General features: G+C 40.1%; 1 protein-coding gene and 1 non-coding gene across 9 annotated transcripts; both read right to left on the bottom strand.

The window, feature by feature from the left end:
* Window positions 1-1198: 1198 nt before the first annotated feature.
* Window positions 1199-18189, bottom strand: sap30bp (SAP30 binding protein). 8 transcript variants are annotated; one of them, XM_063893925.1, is made up of 10 exons: window positions 18013-18189; window positions 17047-17198; window positions 16225-16269; window positions 13501-13540; window positions 8832-8920; window positions 5283-5374; window positions 4340-4452; window positions 4192-4250; window positions 2334-2436; window positions 1199-2046 (listed from the first exon to the last, which is right to left on the bottom strand). In XM_063893925.1, the coding sequence occupies exons 1-10, from the start codon at window positions 18113-18115 to the stop codon at window positions 1868-1870; spliced, it is 975 nt and encodes a 324-aa protein (XP_063749995.1). In that variant the 5' UTR covers window positions 18116-18189; the 3' UTR covers window positions 1199-1867. The 8 variants fall into 8 exon arrangements, with proteins under 8 accessions (XP_063749995.1, XP_063749996.1, XP_063749999.1 ...); XM_063893926.1 differs by having other exon boundaries at window positions 17056-17198; window positions 18013-18188; XM_063893929.1 differs by having other exon boundaries at window positions 17047-17165; window positions 18013-18187.
* On the bottom strand, window positions 6116-6224 carry LOC134871426 (small Cajal body-specific RNA 8). The gene has a single exon (XR_010166692.1). It is a non-coding gene; the product is annotated as a small Cajal body-specific RNA 8 (non-coding RNA).
* Window positions 18190-23271: the final 5082 nt, after the last annotated feature.

Raw genomic sequence — 23271 nt, 5'->3', positions numbered from 1 at the left:
TGTGTGTGTGTGTGTGTGTGTGTGTGTGTGTGTGTGTGTGTGTGTGTGTGTGTGTGTGTGTGTGTGTGTCCCAATACAAGGAGAGGTTTGTCTTTTAATTTCCAGTAGGGATGTCCCCATAACAGACATTTAGACTTCTTTACCAATAGCAGCAAAATTCCAAGATCCTTGAAACCCATTGGATAAGAAGTTTAGGTTTTTTTTTTAATGAAAGACTTTGCATACCATCTATTTGGTATTGAATTGTCTAGTGAGAGTAATATGTGATAAAATTGGAAGGATAAGAGCGAGTTAGGTGTTAGCCGTTAGCAGACACTGGGTCCTGCTAACGGCTAAGTAACAGAGCTAACGGTAGCGGAGGCTCAATTGAGACCCTGAGACCTGGGTCGTAGCTGTGCCTGATGCTGTGGTTCAGCCTGATGCTCATTGGCGGCTCCCACAGGATTCTCCTTATTTATAGACTCGTGCGTTCTCCAGCATTTGGAGTAACTATGCTGTAAACAGCGGCGTTTTTATATGTACAAAACTGCTGGGACAAGAACAACTTAGATATGTATATATAAGCGTCTTGTTCCTTAATACATGGAGTAAAGAGCACTATCACAAAGCAACACTTAATGACAACCACCGTGATGCCTCAGCTCTAAAACACCAGCCTGTGTACGTAAGGAACACAGCGACACTCGTCACCATGGTTACAATATCAGTTGTCGAGGCTACACAGACAATCATCGGTCGCTCACCAGAGCTCCAGCAGCGGGTCCGCTCATCTCACTCCGTTATTCACCGCTGCTCTCTCGACTCCTCTGCATAGCTACACTTTTTCGCGGCACACACACTTACAGCCAATCAGCTCTGGCTTAGGAGATGACGTTATAGCGGGGCTGCGAGCGCTTTGCCCCGCTTGTGATTATTTTATTTGCCGCGCACACTGAATGAAAACTACTCTGAGCATGCGCAGTGTAGTTTTCACAGTAACTTCATTTCTACAGTGAGAGGGGGGGGGGGGGACACTGATCACATAACGCAGCAATGTAGAGACGGCTAAACATGATCTTAAAGTATATTTAAACATATACTTTAAACATATTTTTGGGAATTATTATTTTCATTCATTTCTGCTGAGTGAGGTGTTTGAATGTACTGTCTTTTTAATTTACATGCGACACGAAAGCACAAAAACAGACAGTAATCCATCTGAAAAAAGGCAAGAAGTGATCCATTTATTCACCTTATCAAATATGTACAAACTAAAAAAACTAATCTTCCCTTACAGCTCAGTCAATATCCCAATGAAGGAGAAAAAAAGCAGAAAAAACAATGAGCGATAAAGAAATATAACTGCTATAGTACGAGTGAAGATACTGGAAGAAAACCAAAGACTTTTCAACCAGGAAACATTGTTCTCTACAACATAAACATGACAGATCTCCATGCAGCATTTCTTGGAGGATGCAAGTCAGGATTCAGATGTGGATCCTGCAGATAGAGTCTTTAGATGTAAGGGTATTTGTCGGTTTGTAAAAAAACAGAGTCCATATTGTCATTTGTCCGCTTTTTCCTCACATGTATAATGAGCACAGGGAGGGCTGGGAAACACACCGATGTTATCTCGACTACCTGGAGACGAGACTGGATATCCTAGAGGGATTTTTGATATTGCAAGTCGTGTTTGTTCTTGGTTTTTAAGTAAAAAAATCCACATTACTGATGAGCTTTTATCAAAATTCCCATTGTGTTAACACTGACAGTATCTATGGTCCAATATCGACAGAAGAAGTCCGAAAACGTTGTGATATCCGAGTTTCCGCACATCTCCCAGCCCTAAACACAGGTCACGCAGCTTCCTCTGCCGCCTGTGGTGAAGTCACTGCTTGGCCTTCTTCAGGATGGTGCCCACGGCGGAGATGACGGTGGTCTTGGTGCCGCTGGCGGTGGTGGTGACCGAGACGACGGAGGGTAGCGTACCGCTGGTGGTGATGACGGCGGGCTGAGCCAGAGTCACGGGGATCGCAGAGTCCCATTTGCTCTTCCTCTTCTGGGCCTCTGCAGATAAACAACAGACAGGAAGGATCCAGGTGAGATCAGGATGTAACAGGAAGCTATCAAAACAATAAAAGCGTAGTGGATCGTTGCAGTTAGCTCCTCCTGGTTAGCATTAGAATGATAATGTTCAGGATCTTTAACAGGGATCTGGATCCTCCACAGAGGCCTCTTTCTCTCTAAAGCTAACATATAGGAAGTAAACCCGGTTTAAACACGGGACACTGGGCGTAAGGGCTACAAGCTAAATGCTAACCAGGTTATTTATGTAGCACGGCGCATTCGTTTACCTGTGGACGTGGTGGAGGTATTACTGCTGTTGGTGGAGGCTGCTGTGTTAGAGGGGTTGGTGCCCTTCTTCGTCCCCGTGACAAACTCAATCTGTGAAACACACTGAATACTATAAAAGTTTTGTTTTATGTGAAACCATTTTGAACCAACAACCACATCAAATGACATCACTATGTAACACTCGCTCTCCTATTGGCTAGTGCTCAAACACACTGTACGTGATAGGCTAAGGGGTGGGACATCTGTAAGCGGTTGACCTATCACGACAGAGCCAGCCAGCTAACCAATCAGAGCAGACTGGACTCTGGTTTCAGACAGAGGGTGAAAAAAGGTGCTGCAGCACAGGCAGTATGAGAAACATAAAGAGACACTACATACTGATATACACCTGAACATCAGCAGGAGAGGACTCTTTAAAGTAGAGACACTACATACTGATATACACCTGAACATCAGCAGGAGAGGACTCTTTAAAGTAGAGACACTACATACTGATATACACCTGAACATCAGCAGGAGAGGACTCTTTAAAGTAGAGACTCTACATACTGATATACACCTGAACATCAGCAGGAGAGGACTCTTTAAAGTAGAGACACTACATACTGATATACACCTGAACATCAGCAGGAGAGGACTCTTTAAAGTAGAGACACTACATACTGATATACACCTGAACATCAGCAGGAGAGGACTCTTTAAAGTAGAGACACTACACACTGATATACACCTGAACATCAGCAGGAGAGGACTCTTTAAAGTACAGACACTACATACTGATATACACCTGAACATCAGCAGGAGAGGACTCTTTAAAGTAGAGACACTACATACTGATATACACCTGAACATCAGCAGGAGAGGACTCTTTAAAGTAGAGACACTACATACTGATATACACCTGAACATCAGCAGGAGAGGACTCTTTAAAGTAGAGACACTACATACTGATATACACCTGAACATCAGCAGGAGAGGACTCTTTAAAGTAGAGACACTACATACTGATATACACCTGAACATCAGCAGGAGAGGACTCTTTAAAGTAGGGACTGTACATACTGATATACACCTGAACATCAGCAGGAGAGGACTCTTTAAAGTAGAGACTCTACATACTGATATACACCTGAACATCAGCAGGAGAGGACTCTTTAAAGTAGAGACTCTACATACTGATATACACCTGAACATCAGCAGGAGAGGACTCTTTAAAGTAGGGACTCTACATACTGATATACACCTGAACATCAGCAGGAGAGGACTCTTTAAAGTACAGACACTACATACTGATATACACCTGAACATCAGCAGGAGAGGACTCTTTAAAGTAGAGACTCTACATACTGATATACACCTGAACATCAGCAGGAGAGGACTCTTTAAAGTAGAGACTCTACGTACTGATATACACCTGAACATCAGCAGGAGAGGACTCTTTAAAGTAGAGACACTACATACTGATATACACCTGATCATCAGCAGGAGAGGACTCTTTAAATCATCTGTACTCTGCCTCCAGCTTGCTCTAGCCTGCATACCTCCTGAGGGAGTGTGTTCGTTCAGGTCTGGTTTCTACGCTGCGTGCCGCTGCAGGAACGATGCTGAGCCTGTATCACCTCTGAACGATTATTCAGCAGGATCTAGCTGGCAGGATAAAGACACACTTGGGTGTTTTTAAATCTACCCAAGGTGGGAGAAACACGTACGGGCAGCTGCAGCTACGAGAGCAGAACTTGGCAAGAGTGGATTTCTGCGTAAGCCTGACGAAGAGTAACCTCAGCTGGTGGAGACTTGCCCTCTGACGCAGACAGACATCTTTTATAATCCTCCTCTTGTTTTTGTTTTCAAACTCACCTTGGTGCGCTCCTTCTTGGCTTTCTCCAGTTTGTCCATCTCCACTTTCTGAGCTTTGGCTGCAGGGAGAAGACACAGAAGTGATGAAGTGTTTATCAGGTTTAGTAGCACAAGAACGTGAAGAAGATGAAGAACTTATTGAGCTTACCTAGACCTTCGTAGTACGAGTCCTCCGACCAGCCGTGGGGGTCGAACATGTCTTTGGGGTAATTCGTTCCCAGTTCGTCTATACTGCAGAACTGAATGAGCTTCTCGTAAATGCTGGGGAAAGAAACAAAGATAAAGTGTGTTGTTTGTTACTTTGATCACAACAGCAGCTTTAGATATCCTAAAAAGTTAAATAAGTCTAAAAATACTATCTTTCATCCACCACAAATTGAGCTAACCACTATTAAAACTGTGGACGTTTGTTTGGCCTCTTCGTTCAATATGCAAAGCAGCAAAGTCATCCTCAGTTTTGACGTGTTCCCTTTGGTCTCTTTACCCAAATGGCAACGCATTCGGTATGTAATGCAGAGCAAAGCTGTGCAATTAATTAAGATTTCACCTTCCTCAAAATGGCCAGACTTCTGAACCGTTGCTTCTTAAATGAAATATAATTCAAACTAAATGAACAATTGCATTGCTACGTTGCACATTCAACTGTTAATTGCAAACTGAACATCCAAAAGGCCAACCGTCGTTTCTGTTCTGACTTTATGTATTACAGCATTAGGAAAAGCGCTATACTAATCTTATGTATTATTATTCAAATAAACTACGCACAGGTTTATTTACATAGGTTTGGAAAAACACATTCGACTCTAACCACAACCACAGACTTAAGATCAACGGGACAGCATTATCAATTACATCTAGATCGCGTTAACGTCAATAAAGTGTGATCATGTTTAAAATGGTGTGAAGTAAAACTGCTCTTTTGAACCACGCATACACATCCCAAAATGTAAAGTTTTTCCCCCAATATGATAAAACCCCCCCCGGTTGAATCCCAGGTCAGATGGACGTCAGAGGGTCTTTGAGCATGTTCCCCTCTCCAGTGACTGTGCTGTGTTGGATGTCGATCTCCTTGTAGCGTCTCCGGTGCATACCTGGGGTTTCTGAACTCCTTCTTCTTCTGGATGTGGCTGTTGGTGTCGAAGTCTCCCTGCAGCTTCCTCTCGTACAGCTTGTGGATCTTGTCCTGTTTCAAAAAAAAACAAACCTAAAGGTCATCAAATCTTCCTCCACATTTGGCAGGACACACTGCTGATGTCTGCAGACAAACAGAACCTCCAGATGACGGACGTGAATGGAGCTTTTGTAGAAACGTTTCTGATGGATGGGGGAAATACTTGACGAGCAGGTTCAACACGGAGCTGGCAGACGTGATGGAACGCGGCTGAAGTGGGAAACATCTGCTGACTTACTGTCAGATATAACGTAATGTATAACAAGTGTTTGGTGTGAATGCAGATCTATTTTGTTTTCTGTGTTTCAGTCACATGTTGTCTTAAAGCTTCACCAACGTTTGACTGACATTGGCTCAGAATGAAGGAGGAAAATATAAGACATTATTTATATATAAACTAGGTTTTCTTTACATGTTCAGTTTGTTGCTGTACACAATGCATGTTGACTTCTAGAAAACCTGCTTCTGCAAAACACGATTACATCTTTTCTTCTTAAAAACAAAATAATACAATTAGAAAGATTTATGCTGGGACGACCAACTATACACCTCCTGCCTCTCCAAATAAACGTATTACCTTTATATGGAGGCCCAATTACACCGGTCAACAAAACCGTATACAATAACCACCAGATCTTACAAGTCATTGAAATAAAACTCAAAACGTTGGCTTTGATTCTCAAAATTAACAGAAAGCTTGGTTTAGACCTAAGGCTTACATGATGTTACATATTTGGTATGTGCCGGAATAAAGAGCGTCTGCTCCGTATCTGTCCGTGATATTTCTCTCATTTCACCTCGGTCCCCAGAGAGCAGGGATGCTGTCGGGAGGACTCAGGGCTGCCCCGGTATCTGCCTCCCACACCATTTGATTTATCAACATTTGTCGGAGCCGGTATTTTGGTTAATAAAAAAGAGCCATCTAAATTGTGATTTGTAGTCAAGGCGGGATAAAGGACTACAATTCCCACCAGCCTGTAAAGAGACGGATGGGCAACCTGTGCACCATCGAGGCTCAGCTTTGAGTTAAAGTTACACAAGCCCAAGACTCAGTTGTTATTTGATTTCCCTCTTTAGTTTGACTTGTTTTGATTATTGTAAAGCTCTGTTTTCTCGGTTGAATGTGTGAAACGTCTGTTATTTAGAGTCAACACACCCCCGGAGGACAAGCAAGTCCTCCATATGTGAGTAACACAAATCCGATGGAGGAAAACGCGTTCCTCCACGTTAAAAAGTGCATTAGATTACATGAAGGAAACACTTTGTTAGTATTCCACGCGTCCGGGAGGGAAAGGGAAAGAGGTCGGGACAGTGTCGTGTCAGGGATGAAAGATATCAGGAAATGTATATTGGTATGAGCGTTTCTGTTGAATTAAAGCCGATAAAGAGAAGCCAAACTCCGGAGGAAGAAGAATAAAATACTTTGAGTAACTCTTCTGAAACAACTACCTTCCTCTAAAGGTTTGCTGTGAAATTATTTCAAATAACTTCCACATTTATAGGCAGATAATAGTCCTTACACACCATAACTCTGGGCCTGCCAGGTTAATGTAAAGGTCATTTTCTAAAAGATCCACAGAAAGCATCCATCTGGTATTTGAGTTGTTCTCTGATGTCTACAAAGAAGGGATATATCTTTGGTTGATCCAAAAAATGTCCAGATGTGGTTTCACAGGTCCATTTACAACCCTATGATTTGGTCCCAGAATGAAACGAGCTGAATTGTTTGGGGCTCCTTTAAATAATGATGACGAGCTCTGCTCTGATTGGCTGGTTTACAAGGAGCAATCCATGGCTGCCTCAGAGCTCACAGAAGTGAAGAAGTGAAGTTCGCGAAACTGTGAGAGATGAACCATGGAGGCTATTGGCATCCAACCTCACATGTCTGAGTCTTTATCGGAGAGGAAACCGATGATTTGAAGAACAGCCAGTTGGTCAGAGATTGGAGAGCAGCGTTACGGAGCGGTGAGTGTTAGCGTTAGTGTTTCCAGCAGCTGTTGTATGCAGATGTTGGGGCTGGACTACCGTGTGTGACGTCACACACAGGGGTTGTTGTAATTCACCCGTTTTACCGCTGTGATATTCATATTCAGGATTTGCACATGAAGGAAGAAACATGGTGTTTGAGGTTCACGGTGTGTCAGCTCAATGTACCGAACTCTCCTTATTCCACTCTGCCAAGGTGAATACAGTTTACCATTCTATGGCACCTTTAAGGATCAACTAACTTTTTTTTGTGGGGTTTAAAGCTATTTCCAAACACACGGGTGAGTCTCTCAGATGTTTTAACCTCACTATCGAGGCACGGTTGCTTAAGGACATTTTTGTTTAAATGGTCATAAGGTTGATGCATTTCAGCAAATAATGAGCGGCTCCGTCAGCAGCGTTTTCTAAGCACGTGTCCTCGGGGCAGGGATATCCAGGCTGTTCCTGCGGGGGGTGAATCAGAAGGTGATCAGATCCAAAAGGTGCGGCCCTGCAGTCATTTATTGAGATTACTAACACTCTTACTCAGTCCCAGCCATGTGTCCTGACCTGCCTCTAATCCTCGCAGAACAAACCTTATTGCAGCTTATGAAAAGCAGAGAGAGAGAGAGAGAGAGAGAGAGCGAGAGAGAGCGAGAGAGAGCGAGAGAGAGAGAGGGAGAGCGAGGGAGAGAGAGAGAGAGAGAGAGAGAGAGAGAGAGCGAGAGAGAGCGAGAGAGGGGGAGAGAGAGCGAGAGAGAGAGAGAAGATGACGCCTGTTTAATTACAGGGGCGCGTCTCAGGATTTATGTTGCCACCAGAGCTTAATTCCTACCCCAGAGGGGACCAGGAAAATTGTTCACTTGGCACAGAGAACGGGTTATTTTGACACCGAGATGACTTGTCTCTGGATGACGGGGCTTTTATTTTGAAAAACTTCTCCAAAAGGTGGAAGTGTGTGTATAAGTTAGAGGTGGAGGTGTGTGTAAATCAGCAGCTGGAGGTGTGTGTAGCTGCAGTAGACTGGCGCAGCGTCCGGGCGGTGAAAAAATCATCTTTTTATCCCAAAATAATATTGCAATGTGAAAACACCAGACTTTTTTCAAAGCTTTCTGTCTTTGATCGATCGTTATATATTTAAGGAGGGTGTAATTACATTCAGACACAAAATTAGGCCTCATTATTTAGAAATGTATTATATTTTTAGTACTCGGAAAAAACGGCATTTAACACCAAATCAGATTGAATTTTTAAATGATAACCATTGTTTAAAGACATTTGAATTCCAAATGATTTTACCTTTTTTATTTCTGCTTTATTCTCCTGTTATCCACATCCTCTGCGTTTGTTTGATGACCAGTATAACAGCATATTCTTTTTAAATACAGGACTGTAGCCTCTCTGGATGGGGTGGCTTTTATTTTGAAAAATTCCTCCAAAAAGTGAAGTGTGTGTAACTTAAAGGTAAATGTGTGTGTAAGTCAGCAGCTGGAGGTGTGTGTACCTGCAGTTGGCTGGAGCAACGTCCGGGCGGCTCGGGGGGGATCCGGATGGCGTCGGGTGACATGTTCCTCACTTTCTCCGAGAAAAGAGCTGATGGAGAGACACAAACACAGTGCAGTCTGGGTCAGTTGTTTAAAGAAGTGGGGTCTGAATGTTATTCCTTTCTGCTGCTAAAATATCTCCCAAGATTTTCTTGCACATAACATACATTACAGACTTTACGGGCATGTCTTTACATGCTTTCATGTACATACTTTTCCCTTTGTGCACGTCTCTACATGAGGATTAACTGAGAAAACATTAGAAAAATTGGTTTGAGGACCGTTATGAAAACACTCTTTTCTGTGATTTGCAAGATTGTTTAAATGCCATCCCGGAACGTTTTCATAGAGCATTTTAAACAAATGTATTTTTTGTAATTATTATTTTATGAGTGTTTTTTTAGGACATTTAAAAGAAAATAAGGGATTATTTATTATTTAAAATATATATATTATTAATTAAGATATTTAACACTAATGACTAATCTGCAGGAACCCCGATACAGCTGACATTGTGCTTCTATTTGCAAATTAAAAAACATGTTCCCTCTCTTTCCACATTTGCCTGTTCTGGACACTGACTAGCGAGGCCTGCTAACTGTTGATTGATTAATTGATGACTCAAACAAGCTTTTAATCTACGTGAATTAAGTTTTTCCCATTCTGCAACATGACTCATTGAAGATGTTGCAGCATCCAGTGTTTATTTTCACTCTAACACCAAACATTTTAATGGACTGGGTGCACGGTAAACACACACTCAGACAAAGGCTGAGTGTGGGATAACTCTGCTGCTGGATTGCTGAAGCGTCCATGTGTGGCTGGTTTATAGGAGTGTGTGGTATGAGTAGGGAGGGGCTGCTGTTTGGGCTTGAAAGAAAAAAGGGAGGCTCCTCACCTCTTCCCTCCTCACCTCCTCCCTTTGACCCAGCCCTTGTTTTGCTCCTTCACTTTCTCTGTCTACAGGCAAGGAATTCTTCAGTGACACTCAACAGCCGTGTGTGTGTGTGTGTGTGTGTGTGTGTGTGTAGAAACTTGACGGGACATGAGCAGATTCTTTTCTGAAGCGTTGTCTTTAAGAGGATTTTTAGTGGGTTGTCAAACATATTGTTGCAGTTTGACCTTAATGCTAATGCCAAGGCTGGCTATCTACCTAAACAGCTGTACAACGTTAGCTCATCCAACAACAAGAGGGAATATTCTAGCTTTCACCAAATGGACGGCTCTCAAAACATACAGTAATACCCTATTTGTTGAACTTGCAGGGGGTGTCAGCAGCTCTCACAGCTCCAGACGTCACTGTAAATCCCCAAATATGCATTTTTTAAAATAGTCTAACCAAATAATAGCAGCCTTAATCCTGTTCTTCCACCGGGGGAAGCGTTATATGTAACCCTTAAGTATCCAGGGGGATTCAGTCTTCTGACAGGCTGTGTCCATGGGTGAAATATCAGTGTGTAAAAAGGAGGGAAACATTGGTGTTACAAGGGTCTAATAACTGTGTAATAAAGGTCTAACAGCTGTGTGAAATGGGAGTATTATGGGTTTAATGTTACTTTGCAAGTAAAGTTTGATAAAGCTGGAAACACTACGAAGGGTAGCAGCATTTACGCTGTAACCGAAAGTATCACCACAAAGATGGTCAGAGTGGAAGCGCCACAAAGCAGGCGAGGAATATGGCGGCACACTCTTTCCACACACACTATCTTTACAGCTTGGAGCCCGGAGAAGTTCACTGACCTCCTCTACTCTGGAACGTTCAGACACCTCCATCACAGGAGGAGCAGGGCGTCGCCTCTGCCGACTTGACACACTAACCAACGGCTCTTGTGTGTGTGTGTGTGTGTGTGTGTGTGTGTGTGTGTGTGTGTGTGTGTGTGTGTGTGTGTGTGTGTGTGTGTGTGTGTGTGTGTGTGTGTGTGAGAGAGCAGGTATGCAGCTGCATGAAGATAAATGGCTCCATGCAACTAGTTCGAACAGCTTGTATTTAAACAAACAGAACATACTGTAGCCTCCAACCTTAGAAAACCTGACGAGGCAAGTCTGCTGACTCACAGCTCGGGATTTCAAACACACTAAAAACACACACTCAATGTCAATATGTCAAGTTAAGAAAAACGATATTGTTTCCCATAATAAATACTGCGATATGAAAATACCAGACGTGTCACAAGGCTTTATTCTTTGATTAATCTTTATAGTTTTGACGACCGGTTGGGACTTTTTAGATAAATTGAACCTTATTTTTTTGATGATGTATTATATTTTTAGTACTTTTTTAAAGAGACATTTCACACCAAATAAGATGTCATTTTTAGATAAATTGTTACTTTTTTTTTGTACTTTTTAAAATACCATTTACCAAATGATGCCTAATTTTTGTTAATCTCTATTTATTTATTAGGATTTCTAAAGACCTCTTAGTGTCAGATTAGGCGCTGTTTCATTTTGCTTTATTCTCCTGTTTTTCCACATCCTCTGCTCGTGTTTGATGAGCAGTATGTAAATCGTTCTGACAGCATGTATCATTTCTGAAACACAGACACAAACTGTAGCCTCCAACCATCGAAAACCTGACGAGGCAAGTCTGCTGACTCACAGCCTGGTATTACACACTCACACACACTCACACACACTCACAGATGGTCGCAGTAAATTACAGTGTCGCTGCAGCAGGGTTTACTCCGTGCTAATGTGATCTCAGGCACCAGGAGATTTTGTGATCATTTTGTGGCTTTGTTTGACAAACTGTAATTAAAACACAAACATCGAGATGCAACTTGTTGGAGAAAATGAACAAGAATACAAAATGACTATTTCAAAAGAAAATTGGGGAAACTAAATTGATGACAAATAAATACTAAAGAGAAACATCTTAAACATAAACATTAAGGAAAGTAAATAACATTTAGGAAATGAGATAATAGAAAAAAATCACAGTAAAAAATACATATTTATTTTAGGATTTTATTTAATCAACGTTTAAAAAAACAGAACGGTTTCAGTTAAATTCTGAAGGGGAACAAAAACATAGTTTATTTACTTTTTCATTTCTTCCTTTTTAAAAATGCTAAATATCATGTCTATTTTTATTTTGTATAGAAGCTTTAAAAAAGTCTATTTTTCATTTACTTTTTAAAGACATCTTTACACCCAAAGGCTTTTTTAAGATAAGAATTATATTAAAATAATACTTTTAAGGATAACTTTATACAAAAAAAGCTGGAGTTTTTTTAGAAATTCAAATGTTTTAAGTACTTTTAATAAACACTAATACCAAAGAAGACATTACATTTGGATAAATTAATATATATTTTTAGGACAGTTTAAAGATATTAGTACTTTTATTTTGCATTTCTGATGCTGACTTTTATTTCGGCTTAATACGATTTTTTTTGTTTTTAGAAAAGTGTACGTTATATAGAGACGACAAAAGGTATGGTCGCCCCAAAGAAAGTACAAAAGGGAGTGTGAAAAACCCCTGATTATAATTCAGTGTGAGAGGAAACTGCCAGGAAACAGAGACCAGATTATATTCTGCAGCCCAATAAAAAATACCATCTGTCCTGAAAAACAGACACTCTGTGCCTCTTCTCCGGACAGTGTGTGTCCCTTCAGTGCACGGACAAAGAGCCTACTGACACACACACACACACACACACACTAATGTCAAGAGACTGGCTGAGAGTCACACTGCAGCATGGTGACGGCTCTACAGAGAGTAAATCTACTCACTGACATTCTGTGGAACTCAAACAATACATTTATATTATATTAATGAAATGAATAATAAATGAAAGTACAAAATGGGTTGTTTTCGTTGGTATCTGCAGAATACATGATGAGCCATGCCCCATCGCCAGCACGTCTACTCTGAGAGACCCTGGGAGTCTTGGTGTGAACGCACCTTAACGACGGTCCAGCTGAAGATAATAGTTTGTCTTATTATATTGGAATTATTGCTGCAATCAGAGTTATCATTTTTTATTAGGATATTTAGAGACATCCTCTCAAAGTAAAAGGGTGTATTTTATGAGCGACATTAAGGGGATGTTTCCATTATGATAATCAGCCCTCACTGCAACACGTCTGCGGTGATTCTGAGAGCCGTGATATGGGCACATCCTGTGGCCAATTAAAAGATTGTCCTCCAGGGATTTGCTTTATCCTGTCCTGTTTTAAGGTGAGAAAATATATAGCAAAACATAACAATAATTACTCTGCATAAACAGCAGTCTGTGATCCTTCAATATTAGAGTGTTTATGGAGTGAAAGCCGCTCCCTGCATCACTCACTTCCTGTCCGGTGGTCACTAACACACCTTTACCTGTCGGCCGTTACTCACTGCCGGCTCTCTGGGTCATAACCAGGAACACAAAGAGGCTCTTATAACTCGCTGTGATTCACTCCTTCACCGCACCAACGCCCCTCTGACACAATGCAGAGTAAAGTCTGATTGTTAGAAGGCATCCTGCTTTATATTTGCTTTATTATGCATGCAGACACTCAGTGGTTTCCTGGGTAATGTAGTTCTTTAGCAAACTACAAGAGGTGGTTGTGTGTGTGTGTGTGTGTGTGTGTGTGTGTGTGTGTGTGTGTGTGTGTGTGTGTGTGTGTCTTTGTACTCACCAACGAGCTCATTGGGGTCCTTTTTTTCCAATTCTAAGATCTGCAAAAACAAAAATAAGAGAGAAACAGGATAGTTATCTCTTTTGGACCGGAACATTTACCTTTTTTGTCAGATTTATGAATTTAAAAAAGACAATTGAAATCAAATGAAGGCTTTTTTCTCAGATCTATACATTTGCATTATCATTTTTAAAGACCCTTTCACACAAATAAGGTCCTTTTTGTAAGATTTCTGAATCCAAAGCCCTTTAGAGGACTATTTATGGATCACAGGTTTTAGGGAGATTCCAGTGAGCTCTGCAGGAGGAGGGGGGTGGCAGAGTCTCTGAAATATTTCTCCTGTTGTGCCAGCTCTGTGTGCACAACACAGAGGAACAGAGCTGGCATTCATTGGTCATGTCCTCACCTAGCAAGTGCTCGGGAAAATCAAAGAAATGTCCAGAAAGCTGGGGAAATTAAGAGGAGGACAGAAAGACGAGGCTGGCAGGGATCCAGAGACAGAAATAAATGGCAACTGCTGTTTGAGAAAGAGCCAATAAAACACTCTTTCGTTCATTGATCCACATCTGATGCTTCGCTCACATTAGGACAACCTCCAGAGCAGAGTGAGAGGTCGCAGGAGGATATAGAACTGCAGGAGCTCATTGAGAAGAAAGAGTTCAAGTTCAGACGAAGCTATCCAGGATTACATCCACATCTCAGGAGGCACACGGTCGGGGCAAAACGTGTCTCAGATTACATTCTAAATTAAGTTCTGACTGTTAGTAATGTATACAAATTAAGGCCTTTTTTGTAAGATTTATGATTTGCAGTTTAGTGTCTGAAGGAATCCATTTTGTCCGAACTAAACTTGAACTCAAACTTTTAAAAGACGTTTTATTAAAATAAAGGCTTTTTATTGTCAATTTGAAGACACGTTATTTTTAACACAAAATGGTGCTGCAGAGAATTGCATTTTTTAATAAACGCTGCCAGAAGGACAACTTCCATAACTATTGAGTCACATCGCATTTGAAATACCAGCCAAAAATAATGGCCAATTAGACCCTCTTTGTTATCGTCAGGTTCGTGACTCACTCAACTCACTGACCTGTAACAGGAAACACACACACACACACACACACACACACACACACACACACACACACACACACACACACACACACACACACACACACACACACACACACACACACACACACACACACACACACACACACACACACACACACACACACACCTTGGTCTTATTCTTTTTTTTAGCGTTATTCAAGTCAAATAAACACACAGCACCATCTAGTGATCATGCTCATACATTGCATGTGAACAGAATGAGAGTTTCAAGAGGCCCAGTTCTGCTCTAAATGGGGCCCCCTCTCCTTTAGTGTGTTTTTGCACAGGTAAATGGTCTGCAGAGGTTAAATAAAAAGGCCCAGTAGAGACACTACATACTGATACACACCTGAACATCAGCAGGAGAGGACTCTTTAAAGTAGAGACACTACATACTGATACACACCTGAACATCAGCAGGAGAGGACTCTTTAAAGTAGAGACACTACATACTGATATACACCTGAACATCAGCAGCAGAGGACTCTTTAAAGTAGAGACACTACATACTGATATACACCTGAACATCAGCAGGAGAGGACTCTTTAAAGTAGAGACAGTACATACTGATATACACCTCAACATCAGCAGGAGAGGACTCTTTAAAGTAGAGAAACTACATACTGATATACACCTGAACATCAGCAGGAGAGGACTCTTTAAAGTAGAGACACTAAATACTGATATACACCTGAACATCAGCAGGAGAGGACTCTTTAAAGTAGAGACACTACATACTGATATACACCTGAACATCAGCAGGAGAGGACTCTTTAAAGTAGAGACTCTACATACTGATATACACCTGAACATCAGCAGGAGAGGACTCTTTAAAGTAGAGACACTACATACTGATATACACCTGAACATCAGCAGGAGAGGACTCTTTAAAGTAGAGACTCTACATACTGATATACACCTGAACATCAGCAGGAGAGGACTCTTTAAAGTAGAGACGCTACATACTGATATACACCTGAACATCAGCAGGAGAGGACTCTTTAAAGTAGAGACACTACATACTGATATACACCTGAACATCAGCAGGAGAGGACTCTTTAAAGTAGAGACTCTACATACTGATATACACCTGAACATCAGCAGGAGAGGACTCTTTAAAGTAGAGACACTACATACTGATATACACCTGAACATCAGCAGGAGAGGACTCTTTAAAGTAGAGACTCTACATACTGATATACACCTGAACATCAGCAGGAGAGGACTCTTTAAAGTAGAGACACTACATACTGATATACACCTGAACATCAGCAGGAGAGGACTCTTTAAAGTAGAGAAACTACATACTGATATACACCTGAACATCAGCAGGAGAGGACTCTTTAAAGTAGAGAAACTACATACTGATATACACCTGAACATCAGCAGGAGAGGACTCTTTAAAGTAGAGACTCTACATACTGATATACACCTGAACATCAGCAGGAGAGGACTCTTTAAAGTAGAGAAACTACGTACTGATATACACCTGAACATCAGCAGGAGAGGACTCTTTAAAGTAGAGACTCTACATACTGATATACACCTGAACATCAGCAGGAGAGGACTCTTTAAAGTAGAGACCTGAAATAAAATGTACTGTTTAAATACCTCGACTTCCTCTGCCTCCCTCGCCTCGTCAGATTCTTCCATCTCCTTTGGAAAGAGAAATGCAGAAGAGGTTAATTCTACGAGAATCAAATGGAGATAAGAACAGCATAAACTCACAGTATGGACAATATCAAAGTTGTGAATCAATGATGGTATATTTTTATGGATCCAAACTACTTTCTTCACAACAGTTTTCCTCTGCACTAAAGTCAATGTAGATCTAATCTAATTGTTTGTTATTATTTGCATGAAAACACTTATTCTCATGTGTGTTTGCAGGCCACATATAAGAGATGTCAGTCTGTGCTTTTAAATCTGTGTCTCAAATTGTTTTTACGTTAAGTTTTCAAGCTGTGGATGTAAGGTGTTATTGTCCTGTGTTTTACATTTGTTTTGTGTTAATCTGTTTCTTGTTTTATACATTTATTGATGTACAACACTTTTTAAATGTGCTATAGAAATAAAGTAGGATTGGATTTTTAGAAAAAAATAATATTTGTTTGAACAACCCTCCTTCATTTTTAATACAAAAACCCCCCAAAATATTACCCTTTTACTTTGATATAGTTTATGCTTACCTAAATATTTTTCATTTTGGAAATTTACATCAGATGTTTTTATTTCTGCATTTCTTTTCCTTCGTTTATTATTTTGGGGATATTTTTCCGCCTCTGTATTGATTTCTTGTTGTACTGTTCTCTTTCTATACAGTGGCTCTGTAGGTGCAGCTAAATGTTAAAACAAATGGAAGAAAATCTGTTGACTTAAATGTGAACATGACTATAAAGACACTGAAAAAAATAATAAGAATCCAGAACTCACGATACTGACCGAGTTGCTCTCCCGGCTCTCTTCATCTCCTGACACTTTGTCCTCAGCATCTTCAGTTCGGTTCAGGTCGTCGTCTCCATAGCTGTAAACCAGACCACCGACTCGCCCCCCTGCTGGGAAACAGGAGGATGTGGGAAACCAAACTAAGAACAGCAAGAAGGGAAACTGCTCAGAAATATGTTGCATAAGTCTAACCAGCTTTGACCCTCTGAGCACCAGCGTCTTTCAGATAGAGATGTCCAAATATATAAATATTTGAGTCTTACTTTCTAAACGTTATAGCTGTAATTTGGCCCTTCATGGTGTTTATTCATCAAATAGTATCCAGACTTTTAGCTTCACGGTCAACTTGTATTTTCCTTTATTTAGTTCTGTTTTATTTCCATTTTGAGATGTTAACATGCTACTGTAACAAAAACAATTCCCAATTTAGGATCAATAAAGTATATCTTATTTAAAATGTGGATAAAAGTATGAAAACAGAAACTATAAACAGCTAATATAAACATATCTACAGTAGAAAACATGTATCACAAATAATGCACAACAAACAATACTCTGGATAAACTCAAATGTTGTTTAAAAGACCAAAATACAGCAACAGATATTTAGGCTGCAGGAGCAGAGACATGTACACATAGGACGCTGTTGTGCAAATTGTAAATTGAGTTTCAGCAGCAGCTTTGAAGCTAAATTCTAGATTTTGGTACCAAATTAACCTAGAAAATATAACCCACAAAAGGAAAAAGGATGTTTCACTAAATAACATGTAAATATCTCTCTGAATTTACGTTTTTATCATTAAACGTAGTAGGTTCGTCTAAACAAGTCTCCTGGAAACTAACGTTAGCCAAGTTAGCACGAAGCTAACATTAGCTCCACAAGGAAACATGAAATGAGGACGTTTGTAGCCACTTTTTAATAAAACAAACAAACTAAACACATAATAAGTGTTACCGGTCTCTTCTGTTTCTGGTTCTGGGTCAGAGTCCGGCTCTGAATCGTCTCCATAATCCGCCAGAGAGGAGAGCAAAGCACTCTTCTTACCGCTCGCTGCCATTACTGTGTGCGTCAACGTGCCGTAGCGTATCGGCGTAATGACGTCACTGTAACCCAACACCAGCGTGCACCTGGGAGATGTAGTTCTTATCTCAGAATCACAAATACTTTATTTATCCCAAACCGGGAAACATTATTCGTTGCAGCAGTTAAAATGTAATCTTAAATATCACCCTGAAGCAAACACAGTATATTGAGGGCGTTCATTATTAAATAACAAATAATTAGAGCTAAGAAATAGAAATGAGAAATATACAAATGTACAAATAAGGTAATAATGTAAATCAGTATAATGTAAATGTACAATGTTAAATGTGAAGGAGTGCATGTTAAGTCCAGTTCATAAGAGAGGCTACGGAGCAGTCTGCCAGCCAGAGGGGGATTATAGAATTATGTCTATCTATTATATCTCCTTCTTTTGGTTCACGTTTAAGCTCGTTTAAGGTGCCTTACCGCCACCCACTGTGCTGGGGTGTGAACCAGAGGTCAGAGAAAAAGCAATGACAATGAGGGAAATCCAGTATTTCTTAAATACTCAAATAAGGCTTTATATTGATCCTCACCAAGACTATGTCCTTGAGATTTAACAAACCCACCCCAGATTGTCTCTTGGGTCTTGTATATGTGGTGTAGTGTGTTTGGCCCCTGGTAGAAAGCCACACAATACAGACTGTTCATATATTGTGCAATAAACCTGCAATGTGCAATATAGACTCTTTTTTGGGAAATTATATTGTTCAACAAAACATTAGATTCTTTATAAATGTCCTAATAATTTTTGTCTCAATGCTGTAATCAGAATCAAGTTGATTGTCCGGTATGTATACACATACATGGAATTTACTTTGGGGTCTGGTGTTAAGTTGTAAAAGTAGGTCAAAAAATAAATATATAATGAGAATAAATAAAAAATATTTTAAAGAAAGTTTTTAGCATTCAAAAATGAATTGCCAAAGAGAAGTATTTACACCAAATATACAAAGATGGTGCAGCGCGGCCTCCTGCCAGAGGGGAGCGGCGTAAACAGTTCAGGGTGGGAGGGGTCGCTGATGTTACTTATGTCACTTAGTTTAATAATAAATACTAATTTAATATTTACTTAATATTCCATTCACTGCACTACTATGTATATAATATCCTGCCTTATATTTTGCTGTATTTAGAAAACTGGTTTATTTCGATTTCTTCTTTATGTTGATTCTTTTGAACTGTTGTTTTACTTGTGCAAGGACTTGTACTGCATTATGCTGCTGCCACACAAAAATGTCTCAGTCTGGGATCAATAAAGTAATTCTTACCTTTATCTTATCTTTACTTTTTAAATGATGCTGATACTAAATGTTTAGCCATTGATGTGTACTTATTTGTCTTTATTATGTATTAAATGACTAATGTGTAGCTTTCTTCTCTATAAATCCAACTCTAAATGTGTACATCCTGCACATGTTGCACATTTCCTCTCCACACTACCTCTTTTAAATCAGCACAGATCTCCACTTTAAATACAGTATGAAGTATTTGTCATTTGTAAATATTGATTATGTGTTATAATAGTCCTAAAATGGTAGTTTTAAATAGCTATCATAACAGTGTCTTTGTATGCACCAAAGCAAGCTCCTCGCATGTGTAAACCTACTTTGTAATAGAACCGATTCTGATTCTGATATATTTAATAAGTTAGCTTGTCTTTATTATTGTCTGCATTATTTAGCTGCTGTGCCACTTTTGCTGTAACAATGTAAACCTCCTGGCCGTGGGACCAATAAAGGAATTCTGATTCTGATCCAATAAGTACGATTCTCCCAGATAATCTGATATCAAATCAGATCAAAGTTTATTTATAGAACCCAATATCACAAAGCATGTTCGTCTCAGTGGGCTTTTCAGATTAACAAACATAGATAACAGTGTAAAAGATCATTAAATAGACAAGAACTACAAAAAAACAGGTACAAATACCACAAAAACACAGTCAATATACCATCAAATACCATGAAATGTGGGACTCAGGACAAACAGAGTGAACCAGCTCTAACTAGGCTTCATTAAAAAGGAAGGTCTTCATCAAGACGTGGAATAATCTAGATCACTCCGTCCCTCTTCCTCCTCTGGTTCTGTTTCTGCTGGCTGCAGCAGCATCCAAACAGCAGAGCGAAGACGGTCAGACCCAGAAACCCGAGCACAAAGACCCCGATCACCACAGCGCCGCCCAGAGCCCAGGGCTCATCCTGCAGCCGGGCCAGAACCCAGCCCACCCCGACCTCCAGGGGCCCGGGGGGATCCTGATCCACACTGCAGGGGCACAGACACTTGCTCAAAGGCAGAATATGGACACTAAAGTGAATCAGATGGATAGTTTTCTTTTGTATCCATGTTAAAACAATACAAATTACACAATCAATCAAATGTATTTCTGGTATATTGCCCATCTTTTTATTGTTCAGAGCAATTTGTCACATGCTCTTTATAGCTACTCACTGTTGAGCCCATTTCTTTATATCTTTATTTATTTTATTGTATTTATGTATATGCACCAAACAGCCAAGCTAATTCATTGTAGGCCTATTTGTGTAAACCTTGTTGTCAGTAAACCTGATTTCCATTCATAGGGGTCTGAATGGTGGCCAGGATATACCTTTAAATAAATAGTCAAATGTGTTGCTGGTTAGTTATCTGGATCTTAAGTTATCAGAGAAACAAGCTTGGAAAGCAACCATTCTGCCCAGTGTCAACCCGAGAAACACGTAATTTAAACGCGAAACGGCTTTATTGAGTGTTTCTATTGGATATAATCGGTGTTCCGGATGTTGTCGACAGAGGAGATATCTGTGGATAAATCAGTAAAAAACATTTTAAAGTTTGGGATGTTAAGTGATCAGTAAAACAATCGTGGCAACGTTGCTCTTATCTGGCAACCACTCACCAAATGTCCGCTAGAAAATAGTTATTTTGGAAGTGAAACTTTTTTATTCAGTTATTTTTACAGGTTTTAATAAAAGGTGAGTTTGTTTTAGGGAAAATATTATATACATGGATAATTCGGCTCTCAGTAAAAACATTATAAAGGTCCAGATTTTAAGTACAATCGTACCAGACTATCGTGGTAACGCTGCTCTTATCTGGCAACCACACCGCCTTGGGTCCATCGTTAGACGCTTTTTGTTTTACATGACAGTGTTTTATTCCAGGTTTTTACCGACTTTTCTCACTGCATCCGCTTCTTTTCGACAGGAGAATACCTCTGTGAATAGTTCAGCTCTAAATAGAATCCGTCTGAACACATAGATCTTATGTTATCAGGGAAACAAGCTGAGAAAAACTCGCTTTTACCTGACCGCCACACCACCCAGTGTCCACCGAGAAAACGCAGATATCTATCGCAAAACTGCCTTAGGCTATCCAGTGTTTCCATGTACTTTGATTAGAGTTAGTTTGTTTTCGAGAGGCTGAGACCTCTATGGAGTGAAACAGTCTTCTGAAGCATGAACACTGGAGATATTCTAAATGAGAGAAGCTGAACCATAGTTCCCCAAAGTCCTTATTGTTGTTATTGTTTGATTGAAAGCCAACTCATTGCAGCAAACTACATATTGCACAAATTACAAAACATACTTTCAGTATCTTTATAGAATTATGCAAAAGCTATTTCGTTAAATATTAGATGACAGATCATAACACCTCTGTGAATGAATCACAATGAATATATTTGAGGCCTGAGTTTGTAGTCATTTATAAACTGAGAGGCAATAGTTGTTAAAACATGAAAAGTAGGAACAAGTTTATTGAATTGACTTCACTATAATGAAACATCTAATAATAGTATATAAATGTGTTTATTATAGGTAGGAACATCATCAAATTGTACACCACGAATTCATGTAAATGCAATTACCAGTATAATCACAGCTATTTGTTTTGGATTTAAAGGCTGAATACAAAAGACACGTTTCCTTAATGATGCTTTATAACAGCCTCATTATATTTCGATGATAAACGTCTGAAACCACCATAAATTATCTGTAAATCTAACTGGGGCCTTGTTTACACACTCACCTCTCCATGTGGTCTGGGAGGTCCTCTCCGGCTCAGTGACTCCTGACACTGAACTAATAATCGGTGTGATGACAGACAGCTTCTGCTGCTGAATTACTTCAGCAAAGCCCTGAGATCCACCCTGTCAGTTTGTCCACAGAGGAGATATTCTGCTTCCAGGTGACACTTTCAGCCGCTCTGCGTGGGCAGGGCGAAGTCAAATGTACTGTTCCTGGTTAATGTTTAGCGAAAGTGTTCACTGGTGCAGGCAGAGGAGCGGTGCAGTGATAAGATAAGCATACAGCGGTGCAGGGTGTGATCAAGAACGATTTTACAGACTGTTAAAGCCAATTTCTCTCAAATTAAAGGACCAGAAACTCTATTTTTTGAGACATGCAATAAAGGGGCCTGATATTTAGTCTCTCCTGTGACATGTCTCCATGCTTTAATGTTCAAAAAGCTCTTTATCTTTCTCAGACTGCCTGTGCTGCAGCATCTCTGTTCACCCTCTGTCTGAAACCAGAGTCCAGTCTGCTCTGACTGGTCAGCTCTGTTGTGATTGGTCAACCGCTTAGAGATGTCCCGCCCCTTAGACTATCAGGTTGAATGTGTTGGAATGCTAGCCAATAGGAGGGCGAGTGGTTTATAGTGATGCCACTATGTTCCAGAAGTAAACAAAGGGCTCCAATATATCAAACAATATGATGTTAAGCACTTGTAATGAAGCTTGTCTATTTATGTTTGTGTTCTTAAAAACTCAAAGGGGCGGTTCTCGATTTTTCCAGCTAAATTTCACACACTTTCCAGGACTATAACAACTTAATATTCTATCAAGTGTAACAAAACAAACAAACCAGTAAAACATTTGTTTTGTTTTAAATATATATTCAACATTTATGACATTTCAGTTGCATCCAAAAATGCATTGCTTCGGTATAAAAACAACAAAAACATTTCTATATTAACAGGAATACACGTGTCACTGTTGTATGTCTGACAATGAAAGCTCCTATTGTTGTCAGAGTGGTCTTCGGTGGACCAGCAGGGGGCGCTGGTGTTTTTATGCTAATACTCAAGTTGTTATTCACATTCCCCTGCATATCAACAGGCTACCATCGCAGCTCA

Source organism: Eleginops maclovinus, chromosome 10, assembly GCF_036324505.1.
Source record: "Eleginops maclovinus isolate JMC-PN-2008 ecotype Puerto Natales chromosome 10, JC_Emac_rtc_rv5, whole genome shotgun sequence".
Taxonomy (NCBI): Eukaryota; Metazoa; Chordata; class Actinopteri; order Perciformes; family Eleginopidae; genus Eleginops; species Eleginops maclovinus.
The sequence above is the reverse complement of the archived record's forward strand: the minus strand, read 5'-3'. Positions and strand labels throughout refer to the sequence as shown.